At 50.5% G+C, this 27,076-nt stretch overlaps 1 protein-coding gene across 1 annotated transcript; it reads left to right on the top strand.

The window, feature by feature from the left end:
* The first annotated feature begins 642 nt into the window (after window positions 1-642).
* On the top strand, window positions 643-26,141 carry SLC34A2 (solute carrier family 34 member 2). The gene is made up of 14 exons (XM_082727741.1): window positions 643-751; window positions 10,439-10,553; window positions 10,646-10,780; window positions 11,800-11,928; window positions 13,367-13,510; window positions 14,795-14,906; window positions 17,265-17,460; window positions 18,217-18,312; window positions 18,731-18,851; window positions 20,215-20,382; window positions 21,786-21,902; window positions 21,996-22,120; window positions 23,153-24,773; window positions 24,804-26,141. The coding sequence occupies exons 2-13, from the start codon at window positions 10,442-10,444 to the stop codon at window positions 23,777-23,779; spliced, it is 2,082 nt and encodes a 693-aa protein (XP_082583867.1). The 5' UTR covers window positions 643-751; window positions 10,439-10,441; the 3' UTR covers window positions 23,780-24,773; window positions 24,804-26,141.
* The last annotated feature ends 935 nt before the right edge of the window (window positions 26,142-27,076 follow it).

Raw genomic sequence — 27,076 nt, 5'->3', positions numbered from 1 at the left:
GAGTACACAAGGCAGAAGAGGGTGAAATTAGGGACATAGTTTGCCAAAGCCCAGATGAACTGGCAGGAGCACCAGTCTAGAGCTAAGATCAGCCCCTCTCCCCTTACTCAGCCTGGCTAATCCAGCCCAGCCCCGTGGCAGACCCAGGGCTCCAGCTGGCCAAGTGTCTTAACTGCAGAGTCCAGGCTAGGAGGGCAGAAAGCACCCCGAAGACTGATAAGGCCAAACAATCCTGGCTTTGTTTTGGAAGGATTTGTCCCTGAGTTTCCAGTTAGCTTTTATCTGTGTCTCAACGTCTCTGACCTCTTCAGCCTCACAGGAGCTAAACTAGAAGATTCAGGGTCTTGTGTTGCAGAGAGCAGGGGATGGGGTGGGATTGTGGGGCCGCGGGCCGGCCGCGGTGGGGGGAGCCTGGCGAGCCCCCCCCCCCCCCACTTGCCGGGCTGTGCGGCCCCGCGCTGGGCGGGGGCGGGGCCAGCGCTGCCTTCAGCACACGGGCCCAGTGAGGTTCTCCCGTAGCCTGGGCGCCTGGCTTTCCTCCGAAGCGGGGCGAGGTCACGATGGGCTCATTAAGCCGGCAGGTAGGCAGTGCCCCGGCGGCGGCAGGCGGTCCTGGAATGTGCGAGGGGCGTGATGACAGCCGCTGCCGCCGGCCTCTTTGCGCAACACCTTCGCTATATATACTCAGGCCTCGGCGGCTGAGCTCCGCCTGGGTGCCTCCTTCGGTCCATTAACTGCGCGAGGAGCGCTGGTGAGTACCCGCCGGCCCAGGGCGCTTCCTTCTCCCTCCTTGCCCTGGAAAGAACTGTCATTTACTCTGGCCACACTGGGTTCTTTCAGATAGCCCTCGATGTTCACCCCTCCAGGAACTTGGCTGGTTTGGGGCTGAAGACAAAATACACCTTCCCTAAATTATCAGATTCTATTTGTGTTCTCAGAGTGACTGCTTTTGCTGTTACAACTCCCATGAGGACGCTCTTAGTGCTGACCCTGTTATTAGTCAACCACGGGTGTGTGTGTGGGGGGGGTATCTAAAATGATACATATACTGAAATTCGTGGCTTGGGGAGGGGAAAATGGGGGAATGAAAGGGGCCACATAGGAATCAGGACGGCAGGGCTCTCTTTTTTTGGTCATTTACTAGCAGTGTGACCTAAAGCAGGTGGCTATGAACCCGTGGGCCTTAGTGTCCCCCTCTTTGTGAGAAGGGGAAGGGAACCCTCTTCCAGCCTTTCCTGCGCTGAAAATTCTAGGTTTGTGTGGCTGTCCAGTAATGCCATTCCCACCAGTGTGACTTCCATGGGTCACCATTCTTGTTTTTGGAGTTAACTGACCTAAAGGAACTGCAGGATGCAGTCTAGGTTGCTGGTCCCATCAGGACAGGCTGCCCTCTGCACAGGGCTGGTCTTTTCAGCTTGTGTTGGGAGAACAGAGCCCACAGTTCTTCAGTGTTTGCAAAGTCAGAGGATACCAGGTGAGCAGTGTGGGGGATGGCGTTCAAGGAAATATGCACAGGTGTGGTCGGCTTGGGAGGGCACCCAGCATCTCTAGGCCAGAAACAGGTGGCACACAGAACAGAATTAATTCAGTCTTCGGATTCCCGGAGGTAGGAGTGTTAGAATCAACTCCTTTTCCTTAGGGAGGTGGCAACTTTCTCAAACAATAATTGATTTCACGGAGGCAGCTTGTGGATTTCATCACTCAGAATCCCCTCTCTCCCTGTTTCTATTCACAAGCAGTTTCTATGTTCGCTCTGCTTGGTTGGGATCTGTTTGTCTTCCTCTCGCCCTCACTCCTGAGCTCAAAGTTGTTCAGGGTTGGGCATTGAAAAAGTTGTGCCTGAGAGGAGCAACCATTATTGGAGGTTGTTCAGAGCGTTTGAATCTCTCTGCTCCTGCCAGCCAACCTGCTGATAATGATCTCTATTTTTGTAACTTCGGGAACCGGTGGCAGGAAGAGCATGCTTGTACAAGGTTTGGATGTTTAACAAATTGCCCCTTCCAAAATCCACCCCAAATCACTCAACCACCTCATGGATACAAGTCCCCGGTGGTGGGTGGACGGACGTCTGGGTTACAGCTGTTAGGCACTAAGCTGACATAAAAATATCCTGGATTCAATTTAATGAAGAAAACAGCTTCTTGGGATCAGTGATTTGGAATAAACTTTTAACACCATTTTCAGCCACTTCCTCCCTGCCTGCCCGCTTTCTCGCCCCCCAACTCCACTGTAGGGACTGCGGGAATGGCAGCATCAACAGGAAGTAGTCAGGACATCCCACTAAATTCAGAAGTGCCCCCAGAGTGCAAAAAGAGGACTGCAGAGAGATTGCGATACGTTTAAAGTGGTTTCAGTCATGAGGGTTTTTAACCCCCACCCCTAACACAATGCACAAGAATTGGTATAGTTAAAAGTGAATGGCAGGATTTATTTTAAAAGTTCATAAAAGTACACTGGAAGTGCATCCTGAGGGTGTAGTTTGGTAATATAGCCCAGGTTTAAAGGGATAGAATAAATGTATTTTTAAAACCCCGTTCGTGCCTGTAGTCAAAAGTCTAAACTAAAGCCATTCGTGAATGCAAAGCCCAGACCAATTGCTTCCGTCTCCTGTGCCACGCACCTCCCCCTGCAACTACCACGCACCCTCCCCGCCTCCCACTACTGTGTCTTTGGGATTATTTTGCCTTGTGATGGCTGAAAGAAGCTGCGGGGGGGGGGGGGGGGGGGGAAGTAGACATTGCCCTCTTGGGAATTTTTGAAGTCTAGGTCATTCTTTCAACATCTGAAAGGATTTCTGAAGCGTATTGAACATTGGACTCAGACTACCTGAGTTTGAATTGTTCCTGAGGGTGTAGAGTCTGTAGACCATGAAGCAGTTAATTTCTTTGTGTCTTAGTTTTTCTTCCTAGGTAGAATTAGCATGAAAGTACAAGTGCTTAGAAGTAAATTTGCAGAAGTGAAGTGCATGTGAGATGGGACGGGTTAGTTTGTGTGGGGTGCTCCCTGCGGTGCTGGAGGCCTCTGCCTGGGAGGAGACAGTGGGCCTGTCTCCTCTCTCTGCAGGACGCTGCCCTGCCTCTTCCCCCTCCCACCTGGAATGGCGGCTGCTGTTCTGAGTACAGGCGGCACCAGCACTGGTCTTGGTTGGGGAAGCTCAAACAATGCCTGGTGGAGGGGTTGGGTGACTGCCAAGTGCCCTACATTTTCCTGTTCCCCAGGTCTGAGAAGTGTCCTCTCCTTGGCCTGAGGAGTTCCTCTTGGCAGGCGGGGCGGTCCACATGTGGACGTGGGAAGTTGAGCCCAAAGGGTTATTCTGCAGAAGCCAGTGCAGTTGTAGGGATGAGTGGTGGGGAGCAAGAGAGTAGGTGTGTGCTCAGACCCCACCAGCCTCGCGTCTAGGGGTTAAACAAACAAAAAATCTTTATGGGTATTAGTACCAAACAGACAAAGTGGATGACTTGATGCTTCTCTGCTTTTTCTGGCAGGTAGCAAGAGAGTGTTGGACTGTGCCCTTGGGAAGGTAGGGCGAGGGAACAGCTAGATCAGAGGATCCCCTGGGGAGAGAGACTTTGGGGGGTGCTCAAAGGTGCCAAAGACCCCAGCGGCTGCTCAGAGCCCCTTCCTAGAGAAGCAGGTTCCAGACAGGCCAGTGTCTGGCACCGCACTGGGAGAAGGGCCTGAGATTCAGGTTGGGGCCTCTGCCCAGCTCATTCAGTGTCACCTTTTCCTGCTTAGCTGAGACTCTTGATTAAAAAAGGTTTGGCCTCTGCTGAATCCAGGTCTCCGTTAGGCCAGAAGCCTTTGTGGGCACAGCAGCCGGTCATTCCAGCATTCTTGGCTGGCATCTCTAGCCCTCTAAAGGATTAAGTAGGAGGGACCCCTGCAGGGGGACGATATCGGCCAGCTTGATACTGGCCAGCTCTCCTGCCAGTCCCTGGAGCTTGGTGGCATGCAGCTCGGAGGGAGCCCAGGGGACTCCTGGTCCATCTGTCTCAGCCCCTGGCTGAGAGGTCTGTGGAAGGGGTCCCTACTTGGGAACTGGCCTTCCTGGGTTCCAGTCCTGACCCCATTTGCAGGTAGCCATGGGACTTTTTAAATTTCTCCATGCCTCAGTCTCTGTAAACTGGAAAGAACTTGGTTATTGTAAAATTTAATGAGGTCACGGATCACATAGGACACTCCCCCGTCACAAAACAGTGTTAGCGCCTTTCTCTTGTGCTTTAGGTTCCTTTATTGGACAGATATTAACAGAGGGTTCGCTGCTGTGCTGAGCACTGAGAAGGATGAGCCTACAGTCTAGGGCCCAGTGGCATTTGGGCTGTGCCTTGTACATGATGCAATTCATTCCACAAGAGTTCTCCGTTCTTACTCTGCAAGGCCCTCTGCTCAGGGGCTCACGCAGGCCCATTAATCAGTCAATCCTGCAACAGCTCAGGGAGGGAGATGGGATTGTCCGCATTTTGGAGATGTTGAAACTGAGGCTCAGAGAGGTTCAGGGTCCCACACCGTGGCAGGACTCCGCAGACCAGGTCTTCACCCACTGTTGGTGCTGTGTGGCGGCCACTATCCTGGTAGCAGACCTGGCAGCTCCGGGGGGCTGGGAGGAGGGGCCCTGTGGAGCGGCCTCAGGGTCTATCACAGGCAGTTGGTTCTAGGGCCTCCCTTTCCTCCAGAACCGTGGGGTCAGCCTGCATGAGAGCTAGGGTGTTGCTGCCTGGGAAGGTGAGGTGAGTGGAACCTGTGTGCCCGTGCTGCTGAGAAGAGTGATTGCAGTAGGGAAGACAAGAGTTCTAAGAAGGTGTGGAGACATTCATAGGTTTTTTGTTTGTTTGTTTGTTTGTTTTTTGCGTTCTGGTGGTACTGGCAACCAGAAGTAAAACCAGAGTAAAACGAGGGCCTGGAGGTGAATGAGGCCAGCAGAGGACTCACAGAGTAAGTTGGTATTTGAGGCCCGTCAGTGGGTAGGCGCCCTTGCCGGGAGGTCCTGTTCCTCTGCACCAGCGCAAGTGGGCGTCTACTTGACCCACTGCTCACCGTGCTCTAAGCGCCCTGAACATTAGACTGGGTGAAGTGTCTGTTTCTGTATGTGCTGGATAGTTGGTGACCACTCAGAAATCCAGTCCCTGAAAACACAATTTAAATGGGCGAATAATCATCCTTCTGACCTAAGTGGGGACGAGAGTTTCCCAGGTGGGGCTGCTGTGATGTTCAGGGCCCAGTTTCTTGATGCGGGTCTTCCATCCAGCAGATCTTGTCCAACCCAGCTTATGGTGTGGGGGAGGTGGGTAAACTGCAGGCTTGATGTGTTTCCTAGTCAGGGACCTGGTGCCTCCCTTCAGCAAACCCTGAATGTGGACTCCTCCATTCCCAAATGTGAGGAGCACCGCGACATGTAGTCTACTGAGCACTGGGAGAAAAAGCGTTAACATATGGGTCTTGCCTCAAAGTTAAACAGCAGTAGAGAAGGCTGTAGAGATGGCAAAGAGATGGGAGTATGATTCTAGAGTGAATTAAGATTATAAAAGGAGAGGTTGTAGAAGATCATAATAGGTTTTCAAATTTTTCCTTTAAGCTACCCTGGAGCAGAATAAGCCAAGTATATGGGAACCCCTAGCAAATCTGTGAGTAGTTCAGAGTCGCCCCTTGCAAGCTCAAAGCAATGTTTTGTGTCCTGTCTTTTTAATTGTGAATTCAGAGAAGTCTTGTCCTCTATATTCCAATGTCCCTGATTATTTTACTGCAATAGCTGAAAACCACAGAAGGTTTAACAAGGTGTCAAACACTATTCTGAGAACTTTTAATACATAACACCCTTAAGCATAACAATCCTTCCTCGGTCATGTTAGCCTAATTTGACATGTGGGGAAACAGAGAAGCAAAGGAACTAGCCCAAAGTCACACAGCAAATGGCATCGCTGAGACTTGAAACCAGGTAGCTGGGATGTGAAGTCTGAAGCTCTATAGACCAGTCATTCTCAGTCCCCAAGGGACATTTGCCAATGTCTGGAGACCTTTTGGGTTGTCAAAACTAAGGGGAAGAGGTATGTCGAGAATAGAGACCAGGAATGCTGCCTCTCCTACGATAACACAAGATCACTGGCACAGCAAAGCATCATCTGCCCCGAATGTCAGGAGTGCCAAGGCTGAGCATGGGCTCCATGTAAATATCCTGTGTCCAGTGTAAGTCACCCACTAGGCACACTCTTCAGCCTCCCCACCGCCCAGTTACGGGAGTAAAACCAGTGCTCCGGGAAAATACCTTTACATTGTGGCCAAGGATACTGTAAATCAGGGCCCCAGCCTCACTGACTGTGTTTAAAAACTGTCCCTCCCGTGCCTGGTGACTTTGATCAAGTGGCGGCGTAATCTCTCTCTGTGCGCCAGGTTTTCCTGTTTGCAAGTGGGGATGAGCATGACCCCTTTCTCGCATAAAGATTGCAGGAGATATTACGTGTCATGGCCCAGCACAGTGCCTGGCACCTTGCTGGAGCTCGTTAAACGGTGGTTGTTCTTAGAAATCAATGACTGTGTGTGTGGGGGGGAGCCCTATGAGTCACACAGGCAGTGCTGCCTGGCACATGGGGATGGTCAGAGGAGCCCGTGGGACTCAGGCAAGTGTGGAGGGAGGGCTTGGACTGAAAGATGGGGGGAGGGCCTTCTGAAGAGGGGTGCTCCCCAGGCAAGAGCAGAGGGTGGCACCCTACAGAGAGGATTCAGGGTCCCAAACTGAGGCCAGTGTGACCTGAGGAGGGGATCATTTAGAGAGCACCGGGCAGTAAAGAAATGGGGAGTCCCCGTGCAATCACAGCTGGGTGCTGGCAAAGTTAACCCCTGGGAGGCACTGGGGCCCAAACCAGTTAAACAGGCTGCTGTGTGTTGGTTGGCACTGGGGCCCAGCCTGGTGAGGTGGCACGGGGAGCCGGAGACCACAAGCTGTGATGTTCCCAGCTTGAGTCAGCAGGTCCTGGTGCTGGCTGGGTGTGGGGGCTGGCAGAGACGACCTTGCAGTTCTGGGTGGCAAACAGCGAAGCTAACGTTTGGGGTGATGGGGAAGTGCTGACTGCTCCAAGGGGCCCTGAGGTGGCTGAAGTTTGATGCAGGTGAATGCTTTTGTGCCAAAAACTGGAGTGGCAGGGGCTTTGAGACCCAGTCCACCGAGCTGTTGCTTCTTCCCCTGGGCTCTGCATGTGGAAGTGGGGCACTGACTTCTACCGCCTGAGTGTTGAGGCGTCTTTCCATGAGCCTGGTAGTGAGGCGTTAATCAGATACAGTGCACGTTTGGTGCCATTATTGCATGACTCCTCCCTTCTAGGAGCGTTCCAGACGTGGAGCTGAGAGGCAGGACCAACTCTGGAGTCAGACCCTCTCAAATCATGCTGTGGACCTGGGCCAAGTGGCTCTACCCCTCTGAGTGCTTTGGCTCTCTCCTCTGTAAAATGGGAATAACACTAACTCCTCTCAGGGGTGCTGGGAAGAGGAACCTTAACCACTTGATCAGACAGGTTACTGTCTCAAGAACTTTGCGGAAATTAACTGATTGAAGCTGTCTAATAACCCAGTGGGTTATGGACTGTTATAAGCCCCATTCTGCAGAGGGGAAACTGAGGCACAGAGCAGTCGAGTGACTGCCCTTAGTATCTGAGGCAGAGCTGGCCTAGGATTCAGAACACCTGCGCTGTGTAGCTACCCAGCCTAGTGCCTGACTGAAATGAGGATCCCCAAGAGTGCTTCTTTCCCCAAAACCCTGGGGCTAAGGATCCTGTGTTGGGAGAGGTAGACCCCTTAGCTATGCTTCCCTAAGCATGGGGACCTGGCTGTGTCTTTTCTTATCTCTGTGCTATTTTAAACCTGAGCCAGTTCACCTGCAGAGTGGCCTTGAGCTGAGCTTAGAGCTCTCTCCAACCAGCCTAGGTTGTCCTCCCCAGCCACCCAGTTCCCACCTCCCCTGCCAGGGCCCCAGCCTCATAGCTGCCTTCCAGCACAACTCCAGGAAGCCCATCCCCTGCCCCACCCGAGCGAGCCTTGAGAACAGCAGGGTTTGCCCCACCTTTGATGGTCAGCTGTAAGAAGGAATTTAATTGAGCCCGAGGGAGGAGTCGAACCTGTGGCAGGCACAGCAACTCCAGAAGGCCAGACGTTAGAAGCAATGTCTAGCCTAGAAACCAATTGAGTGGCCTTCAGAGAACACCCAGCCCAGGAGTGGCTGCCAGAAAAGGCTCGGGATTCAAATTGACCCGAGCTCACAGCTCTACACCCTGGGTCCTTGGGTAAGTTACCTAGCCTCCTTATCCCCCAGTTTCTTCTGTCTAATGGGAGAACAGTAACTCCCCGAATGGGTGGCTGCGAGGTTGAGCACAGCCAGGCTCAGTCAGTACAGGCTCTCGCTGGCCAGGCAGTCCCAGCATCCTATGTGAAAAGCATGTGAGGCTAGTTGTGTGCCAGGCCCTGTGTTGGATGCTCATTAAGTTGAAATGAAAGGCCTGGTTATGTATTCATGGAAGCCGGTGACTGCAAGACGTTTTTCCTTGTGATGGTGGAAGAACATGTCATGTCCTGCAGTTCGTTGGAAAAGTCGAAATTCCCTAGGCAGATGAACCCCCCTCCTGATGGGGACACCCAGAATCAGATGAGGTCTTGGCTTACTAGGATGAAGAAGAGTGCCACCACGGGTGTCCCCGAACCATTGCAACTTGTGGGTCTGGGGTTGGGCTACATCTCTTATGAGAATTTGATAATTTCATAGAGAGGAAGAATAGGTCCCCCACAATCCCATCACGCACTCTGAATCCCGTGCAGCCGTACCAGAGCCTACAAGAACATGCTGTGAGTAGGACAGCGAAGTACCTTTTATTCACAATTTAGCTATAGCATTTTCCTGGGTTTTTTTTTTTTTCTTTTTATCTTCTTCTGGCTCTTCATCACCTTTTCAGTGGCATGCTGTTATGCTTCATGGACGGACTGTGGTTAATACAATTTCCATGTTTTTACTTTTCATCTCTTTGACAGTGTGGCAACGCCTTTTCGATCTGCATCCCGTTCATTCGGTCAATCCCCATTTATTGGGCCTTGCCGATGTGCCAGGCAGAGCTCCAGACCCCCAGGATACAGTGAAGATCTAGACAAAGCCTCTATTTGAGGGGTAGAGCTTACATTTTGGTAGGCAGGAAGTAGATCCATTTAAGAAAAATAGGAAAGGAGTCAGACCCAGATTCTGGGAACATCTCTTCAAAGAAGTGATTGGAACAGGGAGGTATTTTGTATTTTCTGGGAGAAAATGTTTCTAGATTCTTAATTCCTAGAAGTGAAATGACTAGGTTAGAGATGTTTTTAAAAAAGTGAAGCGTTCTATAGTGGTGCTCCGCTCACTGCCTCTTCTCTAGCATAGCATAGTATACCTAAGAAATAATTTTCTGCTGATCTGATGGTTGACACTTAACTCCCTGTTCCATTTTGCATATCTTGGGTTGTTAATAAGGCCAAATTCTTATTTTGTAGTATTTTAGCCACCTGTACTTCCTCTTCTGTGAATTGTTTGTTCCAGTCCTTTGTCCTCCCTTTGTCTAACGTGTGTCAAAGGACAAGGACCACAAGGAGTGGACTTCCAAGTGTGTCAAGAGCCACACTTCCTGTCTGTGTAAGCAAGAAAGGCTTTGTTGAGAAAATGGGTTATGAGGAAGTCTCTATCAAAGGTTGGAAGGAATGTGACAAAGGGTCATTAATTCAGCCGCATCGCCTAGTCCTAATTGCCTGCCTGATGCCAGGCCCTTTCTAGGTATCGCCATTAATCTCGTAACCCTGCAAAGTATGAAGAACTATGCACATTTTCTAGATAGGGAGACATTTATGTCTTTATGCTCAGGGATATGAAAGGACATTCCTAAACACACACACACTGATAAGTGGCACCACTGGGATTCAAACCAGCTCTGGCAGGTCACGCTGCTCACAGAAGACTTGGTGGTGGGTCCGGCAGGTAGAACATATATGAGGATCTACACATACATTATGTCCCCTGGATGAGGTTCGGCGCAGACCTGTAGTTTAGAAATAAAAAGCAGATGAGGGACCCAACGTAGGGCTTGAGGACTTGGTGTTCCATGAGTGGAAGATGGATAGGTTTGCATCCCCTTGATGACTGAAGGAGAGTCAAGACAGATGCTGAGAGAGGGAAGTGCGAGAAACCGAAGCAAGTTCAGCTGACTTGAGGCTAGAATGGAAAAACACTAAGATGGGGTCTGATGTAGCGACAGCCGAGGTGAGCAGGTGAGGGAGACCCAGAGGTGGAAATAGGCGTTCAAGAGCCCACACTTAAAAGTTGTTTGAGCACGACACCCTACATCTCTCCTGAATCTCTGCAGCCACTGGTTCTTCCTGACACAGCACCTGAGAGTGACGCCTTTTAGTGGCTGCTTCTATAAGCTCTGTTTTCTGTCCATAGACCATGGCTCCTTGGCCTGAGCTGGAAAATGCCCAGCCCAACCCCAATAAATACTTGGAAGGGGTCACCCGTCAGCAGCCCACCACAACTGAGAAAGGCAAGGAGACCAACAAAAGTAAGTGTTGCCCATCCTGCCTCAGCTTGGCCTTTGTGAGGACCCCTGGAGACTCTGGTCTGACTCATGGCCTCTGTTTCTCGTTTGGATAGATGACACCGGGAGCCCTGTGACCAAGATCGAACTTCTGCCATCCAATTCCACTGTGGCACTGATAGAGGAGCCCACCCAGGTGGCAGACCCCTGGGACCTGCCTGAGCTTCGGGACACCGGGATCAAGTGGTCAGGTAAAAGCAGGCAGGAGGGACTCCCATCAGTGAGGGTTGGGTTCACAATCTCCATCGTATCGTCTCCTTTGTGTTGGCCTCTTTCTTGCCCTTGCTCTGATGCCCTTCAAACAAAGGTCCTGGCTAGGGATGCCACCTGGCAGTCTTGGAGGCTTCAATTCCAAGCACAGTGTGAGGACCAGGGGGCCTTTTGTTCTCCCTCACTCAGTGAGTGTCCCAGTGTTGGAACGCTAGGCACTGTGCTGCTCCCCATGATCCACTGTGGGCCGACTGGCTCCCAGGAGCGGTGTTCGGGATGCAGCAGTGAACAGACGGGGTCCCTCACTGAGAGCTCCTGGATTGGGGGGGGGCTCCCCACCTAAATGTGGGCATCAAGGAAGGCTTGCAGAAGATGCCTGCATAGACTATACAACCAGCAAGGCTGGTATGCAGGCAAATGCTGCATTTCTTTCCTGGGTACAGGGTGTGGGGTCTGTATGCAGCTCAGACAGCTGGGAGAGAGGAAGTGAGAACCGCTGTAAGAAGGAGCAGAGAAAATAGCATCCAAGGACATAGCATTCCAGGATGTGTGCATGCCCCAACCCTCCCCAAGTGGAGCCTGTGATTGCTACCTTGTGGCCACGTTCTAGAAAGTATCCTGTGCTGTTTTGAAGGTGCTTAGGAGAACCATTATCTCTGATCCCACACTTAGCAGGTGCCAAGTGCCCTTAACTGCCCCACTCAGCAGCACTGGTTCAGCCGAGCATGGAGTCTGGCTTGTCTATCAGTGCCCCAGACCCCACAGGACCCCTCCTCTCCAAAGCTGATCCTTTAGAGACACCTCACCACAGGCTTCAACTAAATGAACTATAGTGGTAATTGCTTTGAAAACTGCAGTTATGGCTGTGTCGCATCTCTAGGCCTTGCTTATAGCCACCTAGAGGGAGGGTGTAGAAGGGAGAAGGGGGGACCTCTGAGCTCCCTGCCAAACTTCGGAGTTTCGGGCACTAACAGACTTCATCCCTTTTCCCCTACCCCAGAGAGAGACACCAAAGGGAAGATCCTCTGTGTCTTCCAAGGAATTGGGAAATTTATTCTGCTTCTGGGATTTCTCTACTTCTTCGTGTGTTCCTTGGATGTCCTCAGCAGTGCCTTCCAGCTGGCTGGAGGTATGGATGGAAGGGACAAAGATCTAGGGTGAGGGGATTTTTGTGGTACTGGGTTTACATGGTCACAGTGCAGCAAGCCCTCTCCAGCTGCAGCCTCTCAGCCTGTTTCAGGGCAAGAAGTCCCCTGACATCTTGCGAAGTCATAACCCCTATTTTACAGAAGAGAAAACTGATGCCTGTAAAGAGGCTGTGACTGTTGGCTTTTTTAGGCCAGCAGCCAGGGCTAGAGCCAATTCCAAGCTGTCGGCCTCCTGTGTTCATCCACGGACCCTAGACAGGAAGCTGTCTGACAGAGGGACTTATCTCAGGGATCCCTGCTGTCTTGGGCCTCCCACCTGAAGAGATTATTAGCTAGGAGTGCTCTTGAGCTAAAGCAACTGTGGAAAATCAGGGCTGGGCCTTAGCTGAAGAAGAACAAGGGTCCCAGAGTTGGTGGATCTGTATCCTCGGCAGTTGTCAAAACATCTTCCAGGACTGAGGGTGGCTGTGCAGTGTGTGGGGGACCCAGGAGTGAGGTCAGCATGGGCTCGGTCCCCTCTGTTCCCCCAGTAGGGGATGACACCGATAACCGCCACTTGGAATGCCACCTGGGGTCCTGCACTTTCCTTCCCAAAGCTCTTTTCATTGACTAGGAGCATCTGAGGCCGAAAGAGGTCATGCTGCCCAGACCTTCATTTCACAGCCTAGAGCTGGTACAGTGGGTTCCAAACTCAGATCCCAGTTACATGGAAAACCATGGATTTCTATACCCCATGGTGCCTTCTTTGGGAACTCATCTTTTTACCTGGGAGAACTGGGGAAGGGGGGGCACTTGTGGGGATGGATGAGAGGCAGACCAGCCTCCTGGATGCCACTGCCAAGTCCCTGGTCCAAGGCAGCATCAGCAAGGCGTTTCATTCTCTGAGTACCTAACAAGTGGCCTCCACCCTCTGGGCCCTGGTCTTCCGTAAATGGGTTGGGGAATGGATTGGTGGTCTTGGGCATCTCAGGCTAGGCTGGAGCTGGAGAATGGGGGTTGGATAATGTGGACAGAGAAGAATGAGAATATCCATTCCTGGGAGATAAATCTGAACGGGGAATTAGGGCATCAGGAGACTCACTGACACACACTGGGCCAAGTAGAGTCGAGGCCGTTGGTGACCAGAGAAGGCTGGAGGAGGGCTTGCTGTGGAAAGGAATGGCAGAGATGTGGGAGGCTACAGGGTGAAGGGATATACTGGGTGGTGGGGGTATACTGGGAGCTCGGTCACAGAAGGGGAGACATGGTGCCAGGGCAGCGCTGGGAAGAAGCCCATGGAAGTAAGAGTCCGGAGGTACCAGCTGGGCTGGAGACTGGCCTCACCTTCCCACCCCCCACCCAACTCACTGGCTGTGTCTAGAGACTAATGTATACCCACTGCCCACCTAACATTCCAAACTGTGCACTTGTTTTCTTCAGGAAAGGTGGCTGGACAGTTCTTCAGCAATAACTCCATTATGTCCAACCCTGTGGCTGGGATGGTGATTGGTGTTCTGGTGACTGTCCTGGTGCAGAGCTCCAGCACCTCCTCCTCCATCGTCGTCAGCATGGTGGCCTCTTCACGTGAGTCCAGGCACCTGTGGGCCCAGACGTACTTCAGGCATTTCCGTCTTGCTGGGAAGCCTGGAATTTGTTCTGAATACATCCGGGCCAGTCACTGGTGTCTTCCTTTCTTGCACAACTATGACATGTCCTGCCTTATCCTGGGCAGCCTCCTGTTTCATTCCTGTGGTTGGGTCTGAAAATATAGTCCCTGAGGCTTGAAGACTCGGCTCTGAATTCTCTGGAACTGTATTGTCCAGTCCAGCAGCCACTAGCCACATATGACCATTTAATTTTATTTAAGCTTAAGTTACTTTAAATATAAAAATTAGTTGCTGGGTTGTACTAACCATGTTTTAGGGGCTCAATAGTCACATGTGGCCAGTGGCTGCCATATTGGGCCATGTCGATGAGGAACATTTCCATCACTGCTCTGTGCTAAGAGTAAAAAAAATGTAATCCCATCACACGTTGGCTTGGGGACCACTGAGCTTGGGAAGCCGGCATTCCGAACTTGAACGTGCTGATCGTTTTCTCTGGCTAAGCTGGGATAGAGTCTCGGTGGGGGGAGGGCAATTTGAACTGGTTAATTTTCAGCACCGACCAGCATTTTTAGCAAAATTAACTAGAACTTTCCTGGGCTAAATCAGAAAAAAGTTATTCTTCAAAATAACTTTACCTTTGGGGCACCTGGGTGCCTCAGTTAAGTGTCTGACTCTTGATTTCAGCTCAGGTCATAGTCTCAGGTGGTGGGATTGAGCCCCGGGTTAGGCTCTGTGCTCAGTGCGGAGTCTGCTCGTCCCTCTCCCTCTGCTCCTCCCCTGGCTCATATTATCTCTAAAATAAATACATAAAAATCTTAAAAATATATAGCTTTGCTTTCATATGTTAGAACATTGTGGTAGTGTACTAACTTGTCTTAGAAAAAGAAATTTCCCATAATAAATACACAAGTCCTTACACATTGTTTCCTGTTGTCACCTGAGCTGGCCTTGCACCTGTAATAGGGAGCATAGAGAAATTGAGAAAGGCACTTGTAAGCTGGGCTCCACAGAAGGGCTTCTCTGTGGAGTCCCTGAGATTATGTGCTGGAAATTTTTGGGGGGTACACGTGCATATTTCTGTGAGCTGTCCCAGCTTGCATCAGATTCGTAGCCTGGTGCTGACCCCAAAATCATGAGGAAAGGCTGCTTTGGCAATTACCAGCTTGACTGAGGTCATCCTGCCTTGGGCCACATTGGGAATGTGGCCAGGCTGTCTTTCTAAGCTTGCTAACTCCCTAACCTTCTCTCTCCCGTTTTCCAGTGCTGAGTGTGCGTGCAGCCATCCCCATTATCATGGGGGCCAACATTGGGACCTCAATCACCAACACCATTGTGGCGCTCATGCAGGCAGGAGACCGGAATGAGTTCAGAAGGTAGGAGGCTCAGAATCAGCTTTTGCTGGGCCAGGTCCTCATAACTACCTTTAATCAGCCAGTGCAGATATGCTGGTCATTGCTAGAGCTCCTAGAAGTAGCCATAGTAGAATGCAGCTGCGGGTTGGAATCACATACTTACCAGCTGATGAAACTCAGCTCCGTGGTCAGCATCGCCAGGATCACTGGCTGTCTGTCACCTTCATTGTCCAAAGGACTAAACCCAGTCCTACAGGTAAATGCTTAGCCAGGTACGTGGCACGCATTCAAGAGCTCCCTAAAGGCAAGCCCTAGCTAGAAGCTTCCCTGCCGTGTGGTGTAGTTAAAACAAGGCCAGTTAGGATAGGATTTACTATCCCTCTGAGTCAGAAATAATTATAACCTCCTAAAGCTTCCTCTTTTGGCTGAGCTCAACCCCTGCCACCTTCCCTTTGTACTTTACCTGCATGCCAATAAAAGGCAAAATATAGTTTTTGTGGGTGCAGAAGATCGGAAAATGGGGCAGGTTGAAACAGGCAGAGGGTACACCTTCCTTCCGAAAGGTTAATGGGAAAATGAAGCACGTTCTCAGCCTGCCTTCTGACAGATGGACTTTTTCCAGAAGTTTCTAAAACAGAAGTACTTTGTCTACGTGATGCGGTCTCTGCACAGGTCGGGCAGACAGCAGTAAGCAGGCTGCTGGGTCATCAGCAGATGACATCCCTCATCAGCTGGTGAGCTGGCAGGTGGCAGAGGTCCTCAGAGCTGCTCATTTCTGTTCAGACGCGGCTAACCTTCTTTGGTCCCTGATGAAATGTCCCAAGGGTCTTGAGAACGGATACAACATTATCCAGGGCCGGCTGTTAATTTGATCTTCTCAAGAAGCTGAATAGACTTTTCTTTGCCCCATTTCATTAATACAGAAACACAAAGAGGTTAAATAACTTCCCTGAGGGGCATGGCTGGGACTCAGTCTAGGTTTTCTTCCAGATTCTGGGCTCTTCACTGCTACATATGAAATATAAACTTGCCAAATATAAACATGATCTATGAAAGTGGCTGCACATAGGAATAAAATTGAACTAGCCCAGCCCTCGTTTGGATTATTTTAATAGATTGCTTTCAGTAATGTCTTTGGAGATGTGCATCATTCTTTCCTGGTGGTTTGGAACACCTCGTGGGTTTTCAGAAAAGTAATGACTATATCCGACCCCTATAATATAAGGCTCTTAAAACATTTTGCCAAACAACTAAGAAATATTTGTATCACTTTGTGAAGATGTCTTAAATCACCTTCTCTTGGAAGAAAAGGTTACTTTTTTAAAATATTAGCTGATATGGAAGGTAAAGATTTGTACTTATAAGTAAATAAATGTAAATAAATTTTACTACTAGTGAAGTTAAGCATTTCTCGCACAGGTTTATTAGCTTCTGTCTGTTCAAGTCCTTTTTTTTGTTTGGGGTGGTTTTTTGCACATGCACATGCAGATGCGTTTTTTGTTTTTTAAAAATTTTACTTATTTTTGAGAGAGAGCATGAGTGGGGGGTGAGGGTGGGAAAAGGGCAGAGGGAGCGGGAGAAGAAGGCTCCCTGCCCAGTTCCATGAGCTCTATCCAATCCCAGGGGCCCGTCTTTGGGACTTGATCTGATCCCAGGACCCTGGGATCATGGCTTGAGCTGAAGGCACGTGTTCAACCAACTGAGCCACCCAGAAGCCCAACATGCAGATACTTTTTAAAGGAAAACTTTTTTATTGAGGAAAAACATCTCACTTGTTAGTCTGGAGATAGGATGGAATTCAGAGGACCGTGCAAACCTTCTCAGATATAAATTGTAGTGTATATTGACCTGTTTTCTGTGCAGGCCATTCAAACGGTTCATCAGAGTCTCAAGATTTTAACAAAGTTAAGAATTCAGTTGATGGCTTTGGTCACCGCCATACCACTGACCCTCAGCTTTCCAAAGGAAGATTGTCCTCAATGGCGTGATTCAGAAGTGGTCTGGATGAATCACGGAGCTCCTTGTTATGGCCATAACCTGTCTACTTCCCTTCCCCCCCACCCCCTTCAGAGAGAACTGAGTGCTATCTGGCTTGGTGGGGAAGCCTCTACTGGGCAGTAGGAGTCCAGGGGTCTTGGACCCAGTACCCAGGCAGTGGTCATCTATTCCTCTATGCTTGCTGGCCCTCAGTTTTCTCATCTGCCAAATGGGGATATTGATATCAACCACTTGGGAACTGCTGTGAGAATGTGAATATAGACAGAGAGGTGACCACCCCCCCACCCCACCAGCAGATAATGCCATCCATGACCTGCCTAGACTGGTACCTACTTGCTTGTTGACTAATCCAACTGTTGGCTTGGGTTGGGATTCTTATAGGGCATTTGCAGGAGCTACTGTCCATGACTTCTTCAACTGGCTGTCTGTGTTGGTGCTCTTGCCCCTGGAGGCAGCCACCCATTACCTGGAGACCCTGACCGATTTGGTGGTGGAGACCTTTCACTTCAAGAATGGAGAAGATGCCCCAGCACTTCTGAAAGTCATCACAGACCCCTTCACCAAGCTCATAATCCAGGTAACCCAGCTTCCTTCAGAGAGGGAAAGCAAGGAGCTAACTCCCTAACTCCCCTCCTCTCCTAACTGGGCAGGGATAGTAGAGAAGTATGAGGGTCTATAATGCCTCTGAAAAAGGCCATGGGAGGTGAGACTCTGGGGACACTGGGTATCGTAACTGGCCTTTTTGTTTTCCTTGACTTTCAACATATATCATCTTTATTGGGGTGGGAGCGTGTGACAAGCGCTTCTTGAAACTCAAAAGGCTCCATTGGACACTTCGGGCCATTTTAGTCCCCCTACTGACTTCAGCACCCATAGGCTCTTGGGAAAAGTATTACCCTACTCCTATCCCAAGAGAAAGGTTGCTGTCCTTCCCTTCCATCTCGCCCCTCTGCTCCCTAGGGCCATTGAAATATTACTAAAATAAATTTTAAAAGGTTTTTTGTGGTTGTTGCCTTGGAAAATGGGTCAGTTTTGACCTTGCCCCTTACCACCCTTACCTTCTGGGTTTTGCTGTCACTCAATGACCATCTGTTGTGTGTTTCCCAGCTGCCAGCCTGTTGTTGATATGATCATTCCTTTGTCCAATACCTGCTATCGTCCAGGTGCGGTGCTCCATCCTGGGGGTGCAGATGGAGTGAGTCTTGACACACTCCAGCAGGGGCTCTCCGTTGGGCTTATGTTGTTGAAGCCCCTTTAGTAGAACCTTCTTCATGTGAGTCCCTCCCCAGTGCTGAGGACATGCTTATAGTCTCCCACCTGTTGTCTTCCTCAGCTGGATAAGAAGGTTATCAGCCAAATTGCAATGAATGATGAAGCCGCCATAAACAAGAGTCTGATCAAGATTTGGTGCAAAACTTTGACCAACGTGGTGAGTTTCTAAGAATATTGCTAGATGGGCAAACTCTTGAACCTCTGCTTAAGGCAAAACTTTTAATGCAGTGTGGGCAAATGAGAGGTAAGAGGAAGTAAATATTGGCCTGTGAGAATCCTTAAGGAAACAAGTTTTTGAATGCTGGATGGACAGATAACGCAGTAGGACAGACCCAGCCCATTCTGCCACACCCTGCACTGCAGATACATTATTCCTGGCTTGTAACTTTCATGTCTCCTGGCTTACCTTTGGCACCTGTGTTCCCACTGATGGAGGGACCCGTGGAAACAGTGCATCACACGTACAAACACACGCTGATGTGTGTCTCCCTCCTACTTGCCACATTGCCTGCTAGTCCCCATCAAAAGTGCGTAGGGTGGACTCTACATACCATTTCTCAATGTTTGTCATTCAGACTCAAATGAATGTCACTGTCCCTTCGCCTGAGAACTGCACCTCGCCTTCGCTTTGTTGGTCGAATGATTTGTACACCTGGACTATCAAGAACGTGACCTCCAAGGAAAACATTGCCAAGTGTGAGTGGGTCTCAACAGTGTCGGCCATGGGGATGGGTGCTGGGGGCCGCTGACAGTGTTCTTACTCTGCATGGAGCCCAGTAGGTGAAGGTGCACTAGGATTCACTGAACACCAGCATTATTCCAAGTCACGAACTATGCACTTTCACAGCAGCGGGAACTAAGTCTCAAGGACAGGTCCAGGGTCCCACAGTAGGGGGCGGAACTAGGTCTTGAGGCCCAGTTCCTCTGGCAGTCCCATAATGCACCAGAGCTCAGCAATAGGTTCCGGAGTCCTCCCTCAGGATGCATTGGTATCCTCTGTGCTCTAGGGAGGCACCCACCAGATTTGCAGGAGATGTAGGGCCCACATGGAACAGAACAGATAGATTGACCCTAAAATCATGAGTCCCTGCTGTCCATTAGGCCCGGTTCAAGACCCTGGAGCCAAAGCCCTGATCAAGGCAGTGAGCCTATGTGATGCTCTGATTCTTTAAGAAGCTAGACTGTTGCCTCTGGAATGTTGGCCCAGACATCTTTAATTCTTTTTTTTTTTTTTTTTAAGATTTATCTATTTATTTATTTATTTATTTGACAGACAGAGATCATAAGTAGGCAGAGAAGCAGGCAGAGAGAGAGAGGAGGAGGAAGCAGGCTCCCCGCTTAGCAGAGAGCCCGATGTGGGGCTCAATCTCAGGACTTTGGGATCATGACTTGAGCCGAAGGCAGAGGTTTTAAGCCACTGACTCACCCAGGCATCCCGACATCTTTAATTCTTATCATTCCTTATCTGCCCGTGTGTGTATCCCTGCTTCTCTTCCTCCTCTCCCCACCATATGGCCACATTCATTCTGAGCAGCAAGTATTTTAAGTGTGGTTGACCTCACAGTGTCCATGAGTTCACCTCCTGTGTTCTTGGTGCTAGCCATCCATCAGTAAAACTATATAATCATGGGGCCATGCAGGACTTACAAAAAAATAAGGAGGCTTCCAGTTAGCAATAGCTCCAACTCTGACTTGTCCATCCTTACCCCACTTTGCTCCTCAGACTCTCCGTTGTAAGTATCCTCAGTTTCACGAGTAGAATATTGTGTGGGAGTTAGCGGTAGAAGAATGCCCAGACTAGCTCTGCGGCTACAGGATTTCACCTCCTGTTCTGGCCTTATGAGGCTCCCACTGGCCAGAACAAAGCCTCAGGGTCACACCTCGCTGTAGAAGGCAGCTAGGAAGTGTGGTCTTTGTTCTGGGTTGCCATAGGTCAAGCTAACAATCAAGATTCTGTTACTGTCATACAGAAAGATGTTGGGGGAATGAGTACCAAGTGGCCTTGGCAGGGGGCAGAGGGAATGGCCCTCCTAACAAGGGCTTTCCATGGTCTTTTCAGGCCAGCACATCTTTGTGAATTCCAACCTCCCGGACATTGTTGTTGGCACCATCCTGCTGTTAGTCTCCCTGCTGGTCCTCTGCGGCTGCCTGATCATGATCGTCAAGCTCCTGGGCTCTGTGCTCCGGGGACAGGTGGCCATTGTCATCAAGAAGACCCTCAACACTGGTAGGTACCCTCACCCCCCCCTCCTGCCAATTCTGGGTTCTCTAGGGCATGGCATAACTATGGCTACTCCTGGTGTGGGGTGACTCCTTTAGATTTTTATCTAGCAATGGCCTCTGCATGGAGTTTCTCTCTTGGATCTAATAAGCTGAAGAAGTTGAGATCCCATTTGCCCTTGAAATCTTCCTTGGTGTCTTGGGTAGAGTCTGGGGAAGTAGGCACTAGCTTTTGTCATGTTCGAAAGGTCCTGAGGAAGAGGGGGCTCAAATCCAGAGATCTGTGAGACAAGACTTCCTTCCAGCAGGTTTTCCTATGCCCAGAGCTTTGGGCTTTGTCAAGAGCCCTTAGGAAAAGGGTAATAGATGTCTACCCTCTTCCCCACGTCCCTTCAACTCCTGGGAAGAAAATGTGATCGCGGGTAATATGTCAGCATCTTGAGGCAGCCAGCGCAGCCCCACTGGCGAGGAGAAGCTGCTGATGAGTATGGCATCCTGGCTGGTGAGAGAGACTGCCAGGCCAAGGACATCACCTCCCCGTGAAACCTCAGTGAAATGAGGCCAAGAATATCCGCCTCCCAGGGTTGTCCCAGGGTAGCCATGTGGCTGAGCTGGGTCACTCTGGGCACCTGCTGGGTGCGCAGGGTCTGAGCTGTATGGGCAGTCCTGAGAGCTCCATATGTGGGACTTTGAGCTACCCGTCCTGCCTCCATGCTTCTTCACAAAGATGGAGGATCTATGGTACTGGGAGACCAGGCCAGGCAGAAGAACAGAGGTCCCAGTGCTCCAAGTGCTTTGTGGTAGGAAGGTGGAGTCTTAGTTCTGCTACTGTAACAAATTATCCTAGGCTCAGTAGCTTGAACAGAAATGTATTTCTCAGAGTCCTGAGGCCTGGGAAGTCTGGGCTTGGTACCAGCATGGTCAGGTTCTGGTGACGTCCCACTTCCTGATTTACAGATGGCCGCCTCCTCACTGTGTCCTCCTATGGCATTAGTTGAGAGAAAGGAAGATCTCTGTTCTCTAAGGGCACTAACCCATTCATAAGGACTCCACCCTCATGAACTAATTACCTCCCAAAGTCTCCACTTCCTGCTATAATCACACTGGGAGTTAGGGTTTCAACATCAGAATTTTGGGGGGGTGTGTATTTGCCTTCATAACACACACACACACACACACACACACACACACACACATTCTTGGCTCTACCATCTGAATATGCAAGGGGAAAGGACTCTAAAAATCCCATTTGTTAATTTCTGGCCATGGCACTGGGGAGGCTGCCATACAACCTGACCTTCTGGCCCAGCCCATCCCCCCCCCCCCAGATCCTCTGGAGGTGCCAGCTGGACCCCCAATCCAGGCCTCCTTAGGAAACCTGTGACAGCTTTCTTTACCTCTGTCTCCTAGATTTTCCATTTCCGTTTGCCTGGGTGACCGGCTACCTGGCCATCCTTGTGGGGGCAGGCATGACCTTTGTCGTGCAGAGCAGCTCCGTCTTCACATCCGCTATGACCCCCCTGATCGGTGAGTTTCTCCTCGGCTTCCCCATCTTGTTGCCATTACCATCTCGCATCATCCCCTGAAGCTGATACTCTAGTTTCTGTATCTTCCCACCAGGTATTGGTGTGATCAGCATCGAGAGGGCGTACCCGCTCACGCTGGGCTCCAACATCGGCACCACCACCACCGCCATTCTGGCTGCCTTGGCCAGCCCTGGCAATACCCTGAGGAGCTCACTGCAGGTTAGGAAAGGCTGTGCAGGCTGGGGGCTCTGGGGGAGCTAAGTACCATTTGTGGGCTTGCAAGCAGATGGTTTTGAACAAAAGACAAGTTTTTCTGTGTTCAAAACCATGAGACCACTCCCATCCCTGGTGGTGGTTTAAACAGGTGGGGTGGCCACTACTTGTTAGCAGTGGGAAGAGTATTCAAGAGGCATAAATACCACACTACCATCTCCTTGCTCTCCACTTGGGGAACTCTGCTTGGACACTGGGAGGTCGCTTGTGCTCTGGGCTTAGAATGAGGAGGACCTGCTTGGATCAGCTCGATTACTTGGACAAGACCTTTGGCATTGGCATTCTTGTCCTGCCTTTCCAGGCTAAGTGACCTTAGACAGGTGACCTGACCTTGAGCATCAGTTCCATCATCAGAAACCCAGGAACCGTATCTCATTAGGATTATTCTAAGGATCTCATGAGACTCTGTCTGGACAGAAATCTGAGTGTAGAATATAAATTTGAGCCACCCACGTAATTGGAAATTTTCAGTAGCCACATTTTAAAAAAACTAAAACAGGGAGATCCGTTTTAATAACGTATCTGATTTAACTCATTATCCTTTCAACTTGTAATCGATTTAAAAGCTGGTAACGTGTTTTACCTTCTTTTTCGGACTAAGTCTTGGACACTAAGTATGTGTTCTGGACTTGCAGCCCATTTCATGTAGACCATGTGGGCTAGCCACGTGGTCATGTGCTCAGCAACCACACACAGCTATTGCTTAATGTATCAGACAGACTGGTCCCGAGCCCCTCTTGTGATGCCTGGCATCTAATGGGCACACGGGGAAGGAGCAGAGTGTGACCTCTGGAGCCAGGCTACTTGGGCACAGAGCCTCCCTTCCTCCTCATCAGGCCCATTCTGAACTGTGCTCTGAAGACCAGGAAGACCCCTGCCTCTGCTCAGGATGCCTTGTAGACCAGTAGACCACCCTCCCATCACCTTGACTCCCCCAGGCACCAGACCCACTCACCTGTCCCCTCTTTTGTGTTGTAGATCGCCCTGTGCCACTTCTTCTTCAACATCTCGGGCATCATGCTATGGTACCCGATCCCCTTCACCCGCCTGCCAATCCGCCTGGCCAAGGGCCTGGGCATTATCTCCTCCAAGTACCGCTGGTTTGCCATCTTCTACCTGATCTTCTTCTTCTTCCTGATCCCACTGGCTGTGTTCGGCCTCTCGCTGGCCGGCTGGCCAGTGCTGGTGGGTGTGGGCGTGCCGATCATCTTCGTGATCCTCCTGGTGGTGGTCCTCAATCTCCTGCAGTCGCGCTGCCCGCGCATCCTGCCCGGAAGGCTCCAGAACTGGAACTTTTTGCCACTGTGGATGCACTCGCTGAAGCCCTGGGACGACCTGATCTCCCTTTTCGCCGGCTGCTGCCAGAACCGCTGCTGTCTCTGCTGCCGGCTCTGCTGCCGTACGTGCTGCCTGCTGTGCGGCTGCCCACCGTGCTGCCGCTGCAGTGGCTGCTGCCAGAACCTCGAGGAGGAGCCTGAGTTGCCCATCAAGGTCCCCGAGGCCTTTGATAACGTGGCCATGAGCCGGGAGGCCCCAGATGGGCCCCCGCAGGCTCAGGGGGAGGCCGGGGGCACCAGAAGCGTCACTAGCAGCACCGCCTTGTAGGGGTGGCCCGGAGGTAGGAGGGGGCGCCCCCCAGCAGCCCATCGGTTTCCGCGGGCCTTCCTCTGCCTGGCGGGGAGCCATTCCTCCTCAGAAAGCTGTTGACATCAGCCCCCGCTTTCATGGCCCTTGGCCCGGTAGCCTGCACAGTGGCTCCATCTCGGTGCAGACTCCCAAGCTTCCGCCTACAAGATGTGCTCAGTAATCCTGAAAGACTGGGACAGAGAATGCCTCCAGATGATCACACTGCCCAGCCCTGCCCAGCTGGCTGGCTCCACAGAACCCGTTTTTCAGACTCCAGAAGTCCTCTTCCAAAAAACCCCTGAGGGAGGGATTTATGGAAGGTTCTCCAAGATGTACATGTTACATGCGTATGTGATGGTGAGAATACTCTACCATCTCTCTTATTTACCAAAGATTTGCCTCAGCCAAGAGCAGTTGCCCCCAGGAGCCCTTGCCCCAGACCAGACCCTTTGGGTGGGGAGGGTGTGGGAATAGTGTAATTGTGTGGAGACTTGGTGAGGACCACAGGGTGGGCCTTTACCCTTTGCCAGAGCTCCACAAGTCCCTCGTTGGGTGTCTTCACCTAGACAGGTGTGGCTCACCTAAGCTTCCCTGCTGTGTCCTTGCCCAAGTTCTTAGGGCAGGAGCTGCATCTGAGCTACCAAGAGGTTCAGAGTGCACTTTGGCTCCCCTGTTGGCTCCATCTTTCCGAGAAGTGAATGGTCCAAATCCTGATCTGGGCAGTTGGGAGGATGAGAGCTAGGGAATGGGGAGCACTGGGGTAGAGATGGTTTATCTGGTACAAGAGCCTAGGGCTCTTGACTCGGCTACTCTAAAAGCCAGATTGACCATCAGGCTAGAGCCCAGTGCTACCCTTTTGATCAGATAAAATTGCCCTCGTTGAGTCTTTTGGAATAAGATCCGAAGCCCCTCTGATCCCCTCCACTGCTGCCACCGTGAATCCCAGGAAAGACATGGGACAATTATAGCTTCTGTCTGCCTGCTCACTCCCTGTGCAAGATAGATGTCTGGGTCAGCTTTTCGGTGGGCAGCTTCCATTCATCCATCCAAGCCAAAAACTCTTCAAGCATTCTCTCGCGTTCCCATAGATAGGCAAGCTCCAATTTCCTGCCTTCTCTTCATGCCTGCGGAGATCCAACCTTTTTCTCAAAGGGCAGAAACCAGGGCATGGCCAGACAGCCCCAGAACGGTGGTCATCAAGTAGCATTAGGGGTCTGTGTGTGGCTGTGGGTCCATGGGCTGTGCTCCTCCTTGCTCCTGATGCCTTCTTTGTGCCTTTGAGAGTGGCCTGCTGTCTACACCTACTCCCTCCACCGCTTCTCACGCTGAACACTCCCAGTCTGCCCCCGGGAAAGGGAGGGAGCCTCTGAGGGGTCTGGGGGAGAGAGTTCCGCACAGCCTCACTCCAAGATCCCATTCTCCCCCATCCTGGCTTATGTGTCAACTTAGCAGGTTGGGATGCCGAACTGAGCCGCCCTCTAACCCTTAGCTCCTGTAGATACCAGTTCCCAAACAGAGCCATTTATACTCATATATTTATAGTCGCACATCTGTACAGCATTTTTTGTAAGTTACATAGTAAGTAGTAGCGTGATTTGTGTTTTGTAGTGCTGTCATTTGGAAATGAGGCCGGGTTCTACGATAAAATAGAAAGAAAGCACCTTTGTATATTTCATAATACCGCCTTTTCAATGTGCCTCTGTAGCTGCACCCAGGGCCACACGCCCTGTAAATATGTATGCTAAGCCTGGGCAGGGCTGTGGCCCTCTTGCATGCTGATTTTTTTTTTTTTTTTAAATTGGATCCTTGTACCCATGTTGATTGTAATTTTTTTTTTTTTTTTTTTTTTTTTTTTTACTGGTTGTGGGAAGGGAGAAATAAAAAAAGACAAATCCAAAGGACTGTATTGCTTTTCATTCCAGAGAAATAGGGGCCTCCTGGGTCTGTTTCCTAAAAACATTAGGGTCTCTTCAATATCATGACCCACCTCTCCATCACTGGGGTCAGCTGCGTCATCTGTGGGGCCCCTGGTTCAGAAGCAGAGGAAAAGTGCCATTATAGGCACTAAATACAAAAGCTCTCCTTCCTTCAGTGATCTCTCCTGATTTAGGGCTTTTAAAGTATTGATGGGTAGTGCTTCTAAGATTTAAATTTTAATTATTAGCATGTATGTTACGATTAATTTTCATATCATGAAATGTCCATTTTAAATGTAAACATGAGAGCTTTCAACTCACACATGGGATTGCTGAAATCACACAACTCCTTTTGTCGCTCGTACGTGTATCTTGTTCCTGCCAGAACAGCAGGAATGCTGCATAAAACTCCATTTTTATTTCTCCTCTTGATGTGTGCGTGTCTATGTCCATCCATACCCTACCTTACTGATGAGTAAGGACAATGAAGAGAAGCACCAGAGGCTGACCTTTCCTTTTATGTCATCATTCCAGCCTAGATGAGTGGCTAACAGAGAGGAAACATGAGTGAGGAGGGGTAAATAGAGTTCCTCAGTCATTTCTCTTGTGGTGCTTGAGGAAGGTGCTGGTTTAAATGGGAAGTGTGTCTTCCTGTGACTGTCGGTATCCTGGGATACTCGGTTGCAGACTTAACACTTGTACTTGGCTTGGGGTCTTGCTGCCCTTAGGCTCGTTGTGGGTCTACTTGAATTCTGTGCTCAGGGGCATTGCCAGTGGGCTATACGAGTGGGGTGGCAAGGGACTGTGGGTACACGGATTGCCCATTAAGCTCCCACACATGCTCCGTTGTCCCATTGGACTTCACAGACAAGCCAAAGTTAAAAGATTTGGATTTTCAGGATGCTGATGGCAGAGCATTTGAGCCAAGGATGAGGTCCCTCTTCATGTGAGGTCCTATGAGACTGTAAGCTCAGGAAGATGGCCAAGCCCACCTCCCCCCCCCCCCATGCCAGTCAGTGTTAAGGAAGAGTTGACTGAAATAAATGTGTGTAGAAGGACGATACATGGTAGTAGTACCTCTCTAGAACAGTGGAAGCAGGTACAGAGGGCTAAGCTGGCACTGTAGGGTGGTCATCCACTCAGGGTTGGAATTACCTGGAGAGATGGGTCCCACTCCTGGTTATGTCATTTACTAGCACAACAGTTAACCTTCCTCAATGTCAATTTCCTCATCTGAACTACAGGAGGATAGTGCATGGCTCCTCAAGATAATGAAAACCAGGTAATAAATCTAACTATTCAGCCCAGGGTTGGTTTACTGTAAGTGTTCGGTATATGGTCATGCCTCAAGCCATAGGAC

The sequence above is a fragment of the Mustela nivalis genome, assembly GCF_964662115.1.
Source record: "Mustela nivalis genome assembly, chromosome: 4".
NCBI classification, from domain to species: domain Eukaryota; kingdom Metazoa; phylum Chordata; class Mammalia; order Carnivora; family Mustelidae; genus Mustela; species Mustela nivalis.
Note: the sequence above shows the minus strand (reverse complement) of the source record. Positions and strands in the feature narration are given on the sequence as shown.

Bases quoted from the DNA above. Each gene is read 5' to 3' on its own strand.
- SLC34A2 (XM_082727741.1), top strand. From the start codon at position 10,442: ATGGCTCCTTGGCCTGAGCTGGAAAATGCCCAGCCCAACCCCAATAAA. The intron at 13,511-14,794 runs GTGAGTCCAGGC...CCCGTTTTCCAG, and splicing joins CAGCATGGTGGCCTCTTCAC to TGCTGAGTGTGCGTGCAGCC. The intron at 18,852-20,214 runs GTGAGTGGGTCT...TGGTCTTTTCAG, and splicing joins CAAGGAAAACATTGCCAAGT to GCCAGCACATCTTTGTGAAT.